The following is a 12652-nucleotide window of genomic DNA, read 5'->3' on the forward strand; positions in this document are numbered from 1 at the left end:
GCCAAAAAAGCAGGTGGAGGCTGGGGGGTGGAGGGGGTGAGTGCTGGCACGCAACAGGGTCATAGTGGATTGAGGCAAAATATAAATCCTTTCCTTGCCAATGATTGGATATGTTGTTTATTGAGGGATGAATAAGGAACCAGTTATTCAATTTATGATTTATGAGTTTGGTATTGGAAGTGCCTAAAGTTTGCTTGATATTAATGGGATTTGAACTTAGGTTAAAGCAAATTCGGGAGGGGGGGAGGAATAGAAGAATTTAATTTAAATTACTGGAAGTGCAAGAATACCTGAAAGCAAGACTTGTGGTTCTTTAAAAAAATGCACATTTTATATCTATATGATGAATTTAGGTTCATGACATGACAAGATTTATACATTTATTTTGTTTTCAACAACAATTCTAAGCATGTTCTGTATGCTTTGAGCTGAGATTTTCAGTTAAGCATTACATATAAACATATAATTCCTCAACATAACACCCATTTATGTGTAAATATATGCTCTGTTTTCAGTAGAAATAATGTAAAACAAGAATATCACTACTTAAATCTGTCTAAAGCTGCTTTCACACTGATGCTTCTACCCGTGTCCCGACCCGGGTCACAATCCTGCGTAGTGTGAAACCACGTGCCCGTGTCAGACCGGGGTTGACCTGGGTTGGCAGTGACCAACCTCAGGATCAGTTGAGACAAAATGCATGATGTGCATTCGTAAACGGACAACGTAACAAACAGCCACACCTGTTTAGATGTATTTCTGTTGATTGAGACAGCCCATGAGCCAGATTACAGCAAGGATGAAGAAATACTTGCTCTTATCAACATTTGAGTCGACTATTCAACCCAGAGAAGACTGGATGGAAGTGCCCGTAACAAGCTGCTTCCAGGGCATTGTGTACGCATATTGTGCTTCAGTTACGCAGGTCGAGTCTGCTTTTTCAAAAAGCAGTGTGAAATCGCAAAGTCGACTCGCATGACACTGGGCTGCGGCCCGGGTAGGGTTCGAACCAGGTAGAACATGCCAGTGTGAAAAAGGCTTAACAGTATAATGAGAATAATCAAAGACTTGTTGTATATTGGTTATTATTCAGGTTTTGAAGACTAGACCATAGTCTTCTTTAAATTACAATTGAATACTTTGTACATTTTCTTGACAATATAGGGGTTTGTCAGAAAGAAGAAAATGAATGCTTTCCACCTATGGACAGGGAATTATTAGTTATTAAAGCATTACCACTGGTATACACATTCCTCATATGAGCAATTTATTTGAGTCAGTGACAAAGTGAGTGAATTTCTTCTTTCTTTTCCTATAATACTTTACAAGTGATAAAAATTCTTAAATAGCAAATATATTACCAATTCATAATAAATACAAATAATAATACAAATGTTACCAATTCATAATACATGTAACCCTTATTCTAACCCTGAACTTTGTATTGCCTACGTTATCACACTTTCATGACTTTAGCAGTAAGATATTGATGTTGTATCTTGGGTCTACTGAAATAAATATTGCTAGTTTGGCAGGCAGATGAAGGATCCCTAAATGGATCCTTAGCTTGCAGGAGTCCTGTACCTATTGCTGTGTGGGCTCTCTAAAACATACTCTGCTCTTAATCTGGAGCTCATCAGACAGAGCTCTATGGTCCCTGCAAGGCTGGCCAGTGGTCTTATCCTGCTAACTAAAGAAGCCATGGTTTTCTTGTTAAAATGATATGCATTGTTACAGCATGATAACATCTCAACCCATCCTGAAAAACGTAACTTATCTGCTGTACATAGCTCAGTTCCCTAAAAAGGAACTTGTCTTAGAAGCTACATGAAAACCACGTAACGTACTAAACAAAGGAAACAGGATTTACAACAGCCTGTAGTAGAGTACAATGAGATTCCTAGCAGTCTTATTAACCTACCTGTTCTCTTGCATGTAATTTTATAGGCATTTAAAAGTAGGCAAATAAAACAAGAAAGATTTCTTTTTAAATGCGACATTTGAAGGATTAGCCTAAACTTAATCTGAACAAAACACTAAATTCCAATTTAATTACAAACTGCGTTACTCTGTGAACAATCTGAAAATTGTACAAAGCACTATAAATAAGATGTAATTCTGAAGCTGGGGTGCATTTATTAATTTGTATTTTGTAGCATTTGTATTTATTAACTTGTTAATCAAATGATATGAGTTAATTCACACCAAAGAAAACAAAGGTCAACCAATTATTATTAAATATGTTAAGTAAATGTCTGCCTGTTGAAACAAAGGTAAATAGAGTGTGAGTTTGTGGATTATCGTTCTGATAAGCATGGTAAATCTAGTAAACATGTGGCTTACATTTTGGCATGAAAATGTCTCCATAATGTTTCTCCTGATGTTATGCAAATGAGGCAATGGGAGCTATGTAGATTTTGTGTCTTGAAGGATTGAGATATCACGCTAATCTTGTCACTCTGATTTTAATATGAGAATGCTATTGGTGCTTTGGCAGCATATGGCTAGGCCATTAGACTTTAATGAAGGAAAGTGAGACTGAGCAAAAATAAAGAATGCATAGTCAAAACATCAAGTCAAGCTCTATTGCCAGTCATTAAAAAGCACGATGACAGCATGAGAATATTGGTCTTGCACTGTAAAACTGTAAACATTCTCATTTAGGTGATTGCAGAAGAGCTATCGGGGGACGATGACTATGTCGAGCTTTCATTTAGTGCAAGGAAATTGGATGACAAGGTAAGAGATTACACTACGTCCTAATCACCTTATTCAAACCCATTATGCAGGATTTAATCAAAAAGTTCCCTTGTTGATAATTATTACAAAGACATTTTAAGACCTAAAGGCATATGGGCACTTCAGTTCCTTCCAGCCTAGGATTAATTAGAAAACGGTAGCTCAATAACGCAGGAAGAAATTCTGAATTGAATATATAAGTGAAATAAAGCCGCTTAAAGGAGACAAAATGACTACTTGATGTGGAATTTTATCCAGTACAAATTGATTTGGTTTTACTAAATCCTTAATGGGTGCTTTATGTGGGGAAATTTTTTTTTATCCCTTTTGTTACCAACTTGTAAAACAACTTAAACACCTTGCAGATTCACTTTGAGTCACTGCAGCCCTGGCTGGAGTCCCAAAAAATTTGACAACAGAACTGGCAAAACATTGCAGAGAAAGTGTGGGGTAAAATAATAATTGGGCACACTAAAATAAAAAAGAAATTAATAAATACATTTAAAAAAATCAACACCTGCTCCTAATTATTGCCAGTAAGTTCTCTCCCGACGTCATTGGCTAAGGGAAGTATTCTGTTTACCTGCGATGATTCAGCTCCTCAATTAGTGGGTTTGTTATTATCGGTCAAGCTACAAAAAATGAATAAGTCCTTCCACACTGAAATTGTGAAATTCCTGCAATGGCTGTGCATCTTCTTTATGCATTTATGCATGCTCAATATTCAGTTTTGAGTGCAGAAGAGGTTGTACTTTCTTAGTTTTTTAAACTTTAAGTAGGAGCAAGTAGACAATTTGCGCTTGTGGATGCTAAACCCTGTTAATTCAATGTGGATATTGTCCCATAAACTGCAGGCTGTATTGTTTGTCCACAGGGGCCAGCTTGTAATTGCTACCAGACAGTGTGTAGAATATGGAAGCAAAGATACCATGCACGCTGTATAGAATGTTGACGTAAACAATTCTTAGAATGCCTTAATACATCAATATTCCTGAAGAGTGGTTTTGGGTAATACCAGAAGTCATTTCAACTGTTGAAAAGTATGACAAATAAAAGCCCTGTTTTTGACCATGTACAAAAAACTGGGAACAAATTTACAGAAAAATAATAAACACAAAATTGAAATTCTGTTAACTATCCTGCAGTATGCATTTATTTCTTATAATGTGTATAATACATTAGGTTTGACTTCTATTAAGAAATAATGATTTGTTTGACTGAACCTCTAAACATGGCTTAGCAAGGCTAGTTATCCATGTGACATGTCCACTCTAGGGGCAGAACCTGAACATGATGTCCTGCTTACAATTGCTCTGATGTTTCCTAAAAAAGATACTGTATGGCTTACATTGGAATCACTTAAAACCTGAATCTGGCTTTCAAATAAGTTTGTATAAAAAAAGGTTACATCGTCAAGGCAGGGTCCCTGATTTGAAATGATTTAACTGTTAGCTTCATTGATTCAAAAGCAAGCTTCATGTTTCCTTCAAAGCAGTGGAATGAATAATTCAGAGGAGCATAAGTGACATCGACCTGTCATATAGCAAAATAAGAAAGTTCACTGGACTGTGACAGACATTAAATAGCAAATCAAGAGGTGTGACGGCTAAGAGAAGTGATGCAGGAGCTGGTTAAACCAGTTAGAGAGTTTGTCATATCAGAAATGTATGATGTTTAAATGTACAGTTCCCTTAATAAAGTTTACCTTGGTTAATATGTACAGCAGTTGTTTTGCTTAATATGTTTTAAACATGTTTATATCATATATTTATAAGGATTGATATACATGTGTGCTGCTATATCTTAATTAAATAGATACACATGATAAACTTAATAAATAGACACAAAAACAGTTCAACTTGGCAGAAGCACTAAAATATCTTTATGCAGGAACTGCCATTTCAAAATAGGTTGTATCAGGAAGACCTACTGAGATCTAAACATTTTATTTTATTGTAAAGGGTATCTCATTTACACTGTAGTTGTGTGTGTGTGTGTGTGTGTGTGTATGTGTGTATGTGTGTGCACGGGGAGAGTCAATGATTATATTCAGTAAGAGCCAGTGTTTATACATTTTGGTAGTACATTTCTTATTCTTACATTGTAACTATGGGTGGGATACGTATGCAATTGCATGGAAATGGCCCAGGCCATGGTGTGATCATGTAACTACATCAAGTAACAAATTGTAATTAGATGATAGTTAATGTGTAAGAACAGGGACAGTGCTAATTACTCAATTATCACAATGCAATTACATGTCTGTACGTGTGCACATGTGTGCTACCAAGCTTTTTCACTATGTGTTGTTGTTGTTGTTTTTAACCATACTCTCAAAAGCTTATATAAACTGTTTGTAGAATGTTCTTTTACATAAGTATGAATCTTATCTAAGAACTGGGTCAGATACAGAAAAATTAACTGAAGAAGGATTAGTGCATATAGAAATCAGTATCTGAGAAACCAGTAATAAAAAAGAATGATAGTCATATACACAGAGACACGTCAGGTGAATGCACCCTTCCATCAGGTGTGATACAGAAATGAAAGTTGTTTTTGTTAATAACTGTCACTGTTCTTGTCCTCTAGTGTTGTGTATTCTGTAAAATCACTCTATTTCTATTTATTCTAAAGGACTTTTTCAGCAAGTCTGATCCTTTCTTGGAAATATTCAGAATCAACGATGACGCCACCCAGCAGCTTGTGCACAGAACTGAGGTATGACAGCAGCTTTCAAAACATTTGGGGAGTTTACACAGCATACTTTAGTCCATTTCTTTTCTTATAAAAAATGAGAGATTTTTTCAAAGCTCATGGACACCAAATTGTTTGGCAACATTGCAAAAAGCCATGAGACAGAAACATTGAGGGTAAATCGCAACAACTGTCAAGACTGTCAACTTTATTTCTATGTCTGTTTTTCAACCATAGTATTTTATATATTTTATAATATAAAGGGGGGTTCAAAACCTTAGTTTCCCCTGTGTACACTACAAATTATTATTTCATTTTTTAGCAGACCTGTTCAAAATTAATCTGCATCAAACCATAGTCTGTTTATGAAAATAAAGATCCGACAGGTAAAATGATCCCTGAATTGATTTAATATAAATAATTGACACATTTTTTATATTTATTAAAAAATATATATACTTGTGGCATAAGGAATATTGAACGATCCTACATGGTATCTCTCTCTCTCTCGCTCTCTCTCGCATCCTCTCTCTCTCTCTCTCTCTCTCTCTCTATATATATATATATATATATATATATATATATATATTATGGCCTTCAGTTCAATACATTTGTAGAGGACACCAAGGCCACTAAACTTAACTCAAGGCCAAAGTGTCATTTTTGCTCAGAATGTATGTTTTTTGCAAACAGTTTCACTGTTCGGAGGAACACGGCTGTCATCACAAGATCACAGAGAGCAATTCAGCCCTTGGCAGACAGGGGGTAGCCATGCACGAGAAGTGTTCAGATCCCTGACTTGACTATGTTCAATTTTAATAGCACATATTCTACACAACTCTGAAATATCGTTCCTTTTTGCAACATACATTTTTTGTTTGTTTATTTGTCAGGTAAATGGCTTAGCCGTCCTGCAATATAGTTTAGGTTCCTGTGTTTAGTTATTGCTCAAGTAGAGCTAGGTGTTTATTTTTGTTTTTGTTTGTTTGTTAAACATAGCGCTCCAGCGCTTTAAAACTTTAAGACTGTGTGTCTGAGTCACTTTAAAGGGGCAACGAACGACCATGAGTGCCAGCCCGGTTACATAATATAGTCTTTAACTACTGAAACTCAGTTAGAGCAATGTGCACTGTAAATCCAAGATGGACTTAAAGTTAAATAATGAGCTGATTATTGCGCATTAAAAAGCTTTTTTCTTTTTTTTGAAGTTTTTATTTCAGATATATTTAAACTTCCATGTATTTGACCATCCTTTTAGTAGTAGTCGCAGTAGGTTTTTCAGTTTGTCCGACAGTACTCCTCTCTATACTACTTTACAGTGTTGGTAGACATCTCCGAAGTGGTAATATTATTTTCTGGGAAGTTTTGACTTGCCTATTCCTCAATTAACATGTTATTAAAAAAGGTTGACTTTAAATGACATTTTGTTAAAAATTAAAACTGGCAGAGTGAGATCGTTTGATTTATTTTTGTGATGCGATTCCAAACAATATAAGAGCATATTCTAGGGATTATATCCTTTTAGATCAGCAATCAGAGTGCAGGGATTCTTTCTATTGAAATGTAAGTACAACATTTTAACACCGACTTGATTAAAATGAATTTGAATAAAATGTGTTGAACTTCTATCATTAATATCTCGGTTCTCCAAGAGTTCCAGAATAATGTTGAATAATGTTGAATAATGTTGAATAATAAAGTTGCTCGCAACCTATCATTCACCAACACTTTCTGGAGTACAAAAACATTTTGGAGAGTGGAAGAACTACACCTGGACCTAAAGCTGAAAATATTTCAGGTCACTTGCCTCTTAATCCTACATTATGGCGGCTAGGCTTGGATTCTATCAAAAGTGATGTACACTCGTCTCGATGTATGTGCAACCACGTGTATAGATCAAGACGACAGACTGGATACATAACGAGGTGGTTCTCAAGATGGTGGGGAAACCACCTGTTCTAACTCAAAGAAGATGAGATAGCTAAGTCAGCTTAGCCACGTCCTCAGGATGGACAAGGACAGCATTCATTGCTCTATACCAGTAGTAGGAAACTGAAATGAATGAAAAGGCCACATGTGTGGCCCTAAACAGCCACCAGACCCAACAACCCATTCAAATTCCAGAAACTGCCAATTAAAATGCATGGATAAAGAAATAATCAAATATACATTCACTGAATAAAATATGAGCAATATTACCATTTCAGTTGAATAACAAATATAATGAAAGTAATAAATGTGCAGCTAATGTGACTTTTGGGAGATCATAGTTTCTACTAGCTTTCCGGGTAGCTCAGCAGAGAGATTTCCATCAGTCAGTCTTTTGCTAATTTTTCTCATTTATTCCACTGCCCTCACCACTTTTGAAGCAGCTGGTGTGTGTGACTCTCCGATACCCTTTCCACTTACTCTTGTCACAAATGTTTCCATTTTAAACTCTCTTTGCTATCGCCGACTCAAACCTTTACTTCAAACTTTTCACTGCAGTAAAAGTGTTGCACAAATTAAACTTACTAACAAAAACAATCTCCTATCAATCAATGCAGCAGTCGTTCTCAAGGTGAGGCTTGACCAATGTTTTTCAAAAAATGCAAGACTAAGGTTTAACTGTCTTACAAAAGCATTGCTTTTTTGGTTTAATTAATTTTAATAAATATTTACAAAATATAGTAAATCTTATTTTTGAGGTATAATTGTTTTGAAATGCTTTGTAAAATAAAGGATGGATAAAGGAAAGACACCATTTTATGATATTATTATAATTTAATAATCTGACTGCTGTTGTGAAAATCTGTGTTACCTAGAAATCTGAGCTGCTTGCACAAACTATGCATGCGTCATTAATTTTTTTGTTTGTTTTTGTGACACCTTGTGGCAGTGTGCCCCCCACCGTGTCTATTTCATTTTTATATGTTGCGTGTGCTATATTAATGTTGGTGTATATGTGTTGGTGCACAGGATACAAATGGGTCTGTATAGCATGAGTGATTTAAAATATATAGTTGTATTTAGGCACAGGAATTGCACAATCACTTCACGTGCAGATAAAATATGTAATTGTATGTGAGCATAGGGATTGCACAAATTAGTTCATGTGCCGAGATTCAAGTGAATGATTAATTAGTAATTGAATCTCGACACAGCTGTATATATAGAGGCACGAAGCATTCACTCTAGGTTGGGTGTTCAGGGAGAAGGAACGAGAGAGAGAGAGGAGAATTAAAGGGATAAGTTTAAAAAGTAAAATAACACCTTGTTGTGTGTTTAGTGGGCATCCCCTGTGTTTGTCTGTCTGTTTTGGCCACCGCGCTGTTTTATTTTGCAATGTGTTTTGTTTAAATCTTTTATTTGTTTTTGTTAATAAAAAGCTGAGCACCTTAGCATCTCAGTTTAAACCCCAGTCTGCTGTGTTGTGCTGTACTTACTTCCTGGTCTGACCTACAAAGATTCTAGCAACCATTTTTGGCCTAAGCATTATTTTGCATAAATTCATAAACTTATATTTTATTATATATTGACCAAAACTTAATTATATGTTATTTAGATTTGTTTTGTCTTACCTACCTGACAATTGAATGCAAATGATGTTTAGAATACATACTTGAGATTTTGAGAGATAACATTAAGTTAATTTGAGTGGCCTTGCTAAGTTATAGCTAGCTATTTTTTGTTATATACATTTTGTAAAAAATCTTAATTTTATTTACAGGTTAGTCCATTTTGAGCTGTCATTTCTGCCTCTCCAAAATGAGCTACATGGAATTGAATGGATTAAAACCTGTATTTCAGTCAAAACACAGGGTAGCCCATTTTGAGAGGAAGCGCTATTTTTCAGATTAGTCTACTAATCTGTGCTACCGGGAAGCCCATTTTGAGGGGGAGGCGCAGATTTTCAGAACACCAACACTTGCACTGATAAATAAGGAAGCAGACTATTAAACTTAATTTCCACCAAAAAAGTTAAGAAACATATCATCAGTCCTGGATATTTTATCCGGAGTTAATGCGTGTGATAGAAAGCTTATTGCAGGAATGGTGCACTTGTAGTTACATTTTTTTAAATTTCTGGTTACCACTGTCCCGTAAAATAATCTGAGGACCTCTGAGATAATTATCCTGGATAAAAAGAAATGGACAGTTCACACGGGACTATGTTTCACCGATGCCAGTAAAAATTCCGAAACCACTTGTTTATGTGGTGATTTTTAGTCACGATCAACAGCTTGTTTTTCTACACAAATCTGCTCCACCTCAGTTACGCGGCTCTATATTAGAATTCCAACCTTCACTTGCTTATTACAATTCCAATGCCCTATACTGTCCTCAACACTGCAAGCGAAAGAGGGGTAAACCACGCCTCCTTTTTCTGAAGTACATATAGCAAGTCACCGGAAAGGGCGACCTGCAAGCCATCATCGAGTCGGCCCAAGACAGGGCTGGCTACAGAAGTCTGGTGGTCAGTTGTGGCCTCTATGTGCAGTGAGTATATCTCGGTCAAAGCGCATTTAAGTAAATTCCCCCACCTCCCCCCCGCCCGATAAACTCATATAGTAAGTAAGCCATTCAATCTGAGAAGAAAAAAGCTTAGTCAAAGATAAATTGATTTAAAACAAAGCACCCACAGCACAGTAACTTGTGTTAAGCAGCTTGTGTTACATTTTGTTAATTGCAGTGTTTACAGTTTTTTTTACAGCTTTAAAATACTTGGAAATAAGTTATTTTCACTAACTATAAAATTTCAGGAAGTGCAGACTGGGTTTTATTTAACATAAAAGACAATGTTGTTCTTTTTTAACTTGAAGTTTTTACTCACTGATTTGATGTGGTATGGTAAGGGAAGAGCCCTTTCACTGGTTCCTGCACAAATGTGTGCAGCTGGGACGCAGAACGGCGCTGAGCTGATCGGGAGGTCCAGATTGGCTGGGGGCGAGGGGTGAATGGGGAGGATGCGAGAAGCTCAAAAAGCACCTGTGCCACAGCTCGAGGCTGCTGCATGGCTATTGCTACACAGACGGATGCTGAGCGAAAGCTTCCTCTTGTTGGCATTGAGGAGGAGAGTGTCCTCTCCACAGGATGAACTCAACTTCAACAGAACCCTTCAACTGCAAGACGGTGCTCGTAAAGGCATTGCCCAGCAGAGGCAGGATTGGCCGTGAGGGTGCCGGTGTCATGGGAAATAAGTTAGTCTGTGCAAATCTCTGATGCTCACTTCTACAATAAAGTCCCTACTCATCAGCAGTTTTATTTCAGGAAAGATAAAATGTCATATCACAGGTTATACTTTACTTGTAGATTATTATGTGAAACTCTATGTGAGAGCTTGCTCTTAACATTATCTGATTTGTTTTAATTATTATGTTTTACACCAGATCTCACTAATCAAATATAAAGATATCATGAATGTAATGTAGAAATCATATAGCGTTTGTTGCATACCATACAGTAATACTTATGTCTATATACATTTCTCAATAACAAAGATATTTAAAAAATGCACTTCTATTAAAACAATACACACAGTACATGTACACAATTTAAAATATACAACACAAAACAATATATATATATATATATATATATATATATATATATATATATATATATATATATATATATATATATATACTTTTTGTAACATATGCTGTATAATTGTTGTATATTTAAAATTGTGTGTATTGTGTGTGTATATATATATGCTGCGTTTTTTTTTTGGAATATGTCATTACCAGTGTCATTCATAAAGACAGCACCCCACCTAAAAAGCCCAACCTGATTTAATTTCAGGATGCCAAATTGCATCCTCTTACAAAATCCAAAATCACGTTGTTCACCCAGTTACGTGTGTTTTTGTTTTTGTTTGTTTTTTTTTTTTTTTTTTTGGCGATGCCTTTATATCTTTCCAAAGACGTGGCTAGGTGATGCACAAGAGAATTATTTTTGTATTTGTAATAGCTCATGCAGTTTTGTTAAATCTTTTTTCATTTTTCTAACTTTTCAGTTTACCTAAATCATCATGAATCACCAGGATATCAGGTTTGGAAGAAGGGCAATTAAAAAAAAAAAATCATAAACAAAACTAAAAAAATAAAGCCAACTAAGCTCACTCCGTCTGAACCAGCACACAGGAGTTTGGCAGCTGCAGGTCCAGCCCGAGGCGATTTTTTCTTTGGTAATTTCCATGAAGTTCCTGTGTGTGTGTGTGTGTGTGTATGTATGTGTGATATATATATATATATATATATATATATATATATATATATATATATATATATATATATATATATAAACACACACACACACGTACGTTTTTGGTGAAACACATTTTAATAGTAAGCGGCAACAATGTCTGTTCTCAATAATTTAAACAACATGGAATTGTCCTTTGACTGTGTTACAATAAGCTATTAGTGAGATTTCTTTCATACTTATTAAATATTACTTTTTTCATTCTTTTTGAAAATGTATGAAAGTGTATTTCATCGCTCGTTTTATTCTAGTGTAGTTCTAAATCTCTCTGAGTGAAGAATTTCACTGCTTGAAATAGGGAAACTATCTATACAAATTAAGTGTTTCATTGCGAGGTAAGTGTCTGATACTTGACCGGCATTTCAAAACTGGCTGATTGCTTTCACTGTCATATGACTGCAGTATATAATTGCACATAAAAATAAATCGCACGACAAATTATAAATTATTTATGTTTGTCATAACCCATATACAAAATAATACATGTATTGTATTTATTTTTCTTTCGCTAATACTTGCAAATATATTACAAGTGCATGTACGAATAAAACCTATAACATAATTATAATTAAGTAGCCAGCGATTAAATGTAAACTTTGTAAACTACGTAGCCTAAAGTTAACCTATTAAATTATAATATGAAAAACGTTATTAATATTACAACAATGTGTTTCCGATGTTTACCACATATACTGTAGCTTTTAATAGACGCTGACAACATTTGAGTAAAACAATTTACTAGACACATTGGAAACATCGCAATAACAGTCTGTTCTGAATACAAGTACACAGACAGAAAGTTGACGGCTTAACCTTGCCTTTAAGCTGTAAGATTTGCGCATGCGTAGAAAGGCTCAGAAAGGCAAACGCTAACTTATTTCACTGCTAACTTATTTCCTGTGACACCGGGACTCCAGGAGCCCAGAAGTAGGTTAGTTTAGGGGAGGCTGACCTGAAACGGTGCATAGAGAGG

The 12652-nt window shown here is 35.4% G+C and overlaps 1 protein-coding gene across 1 annotated transcript in view; it reads left to right on the forward strand.

Moving 5' to 3' along the window:
* The window catches only part of LOC121314638 (copine-4), a 208193-nt gene that overhangs the window by 106724 nt on the left and 88817 nt on the right, over window positions 1–12652 (forward strand). Inside the window, exons 4-5 of the mRNA XM_041248089.1 lie at window positions 2665–2739; window positions 5374–5457. Of these exons, the coding sequence (XP_041104023.1) occupies window positions 2665–2739; window positions 5374–5457 (159 nt within the window). The remainder of the gene's footprint in view (window positions 1–2664; window positions 2740–5373; window positions 5458–12652) is intronic.

Source organism: Polyodon spathula, chromosome 4, assembly GCF_017654505.1.
Source record: "Polyodon spathula isolate WHYD16114869_AA chromosome 4, ASM1765450v1, whole genome shotgun sequence".
Lineage (NCBI taxonomy): Eukaryota > Metazoa > Chordata > Actinopteri > Acipenseriformes > Polyodontidae > Polyodon > Polyodon spathula.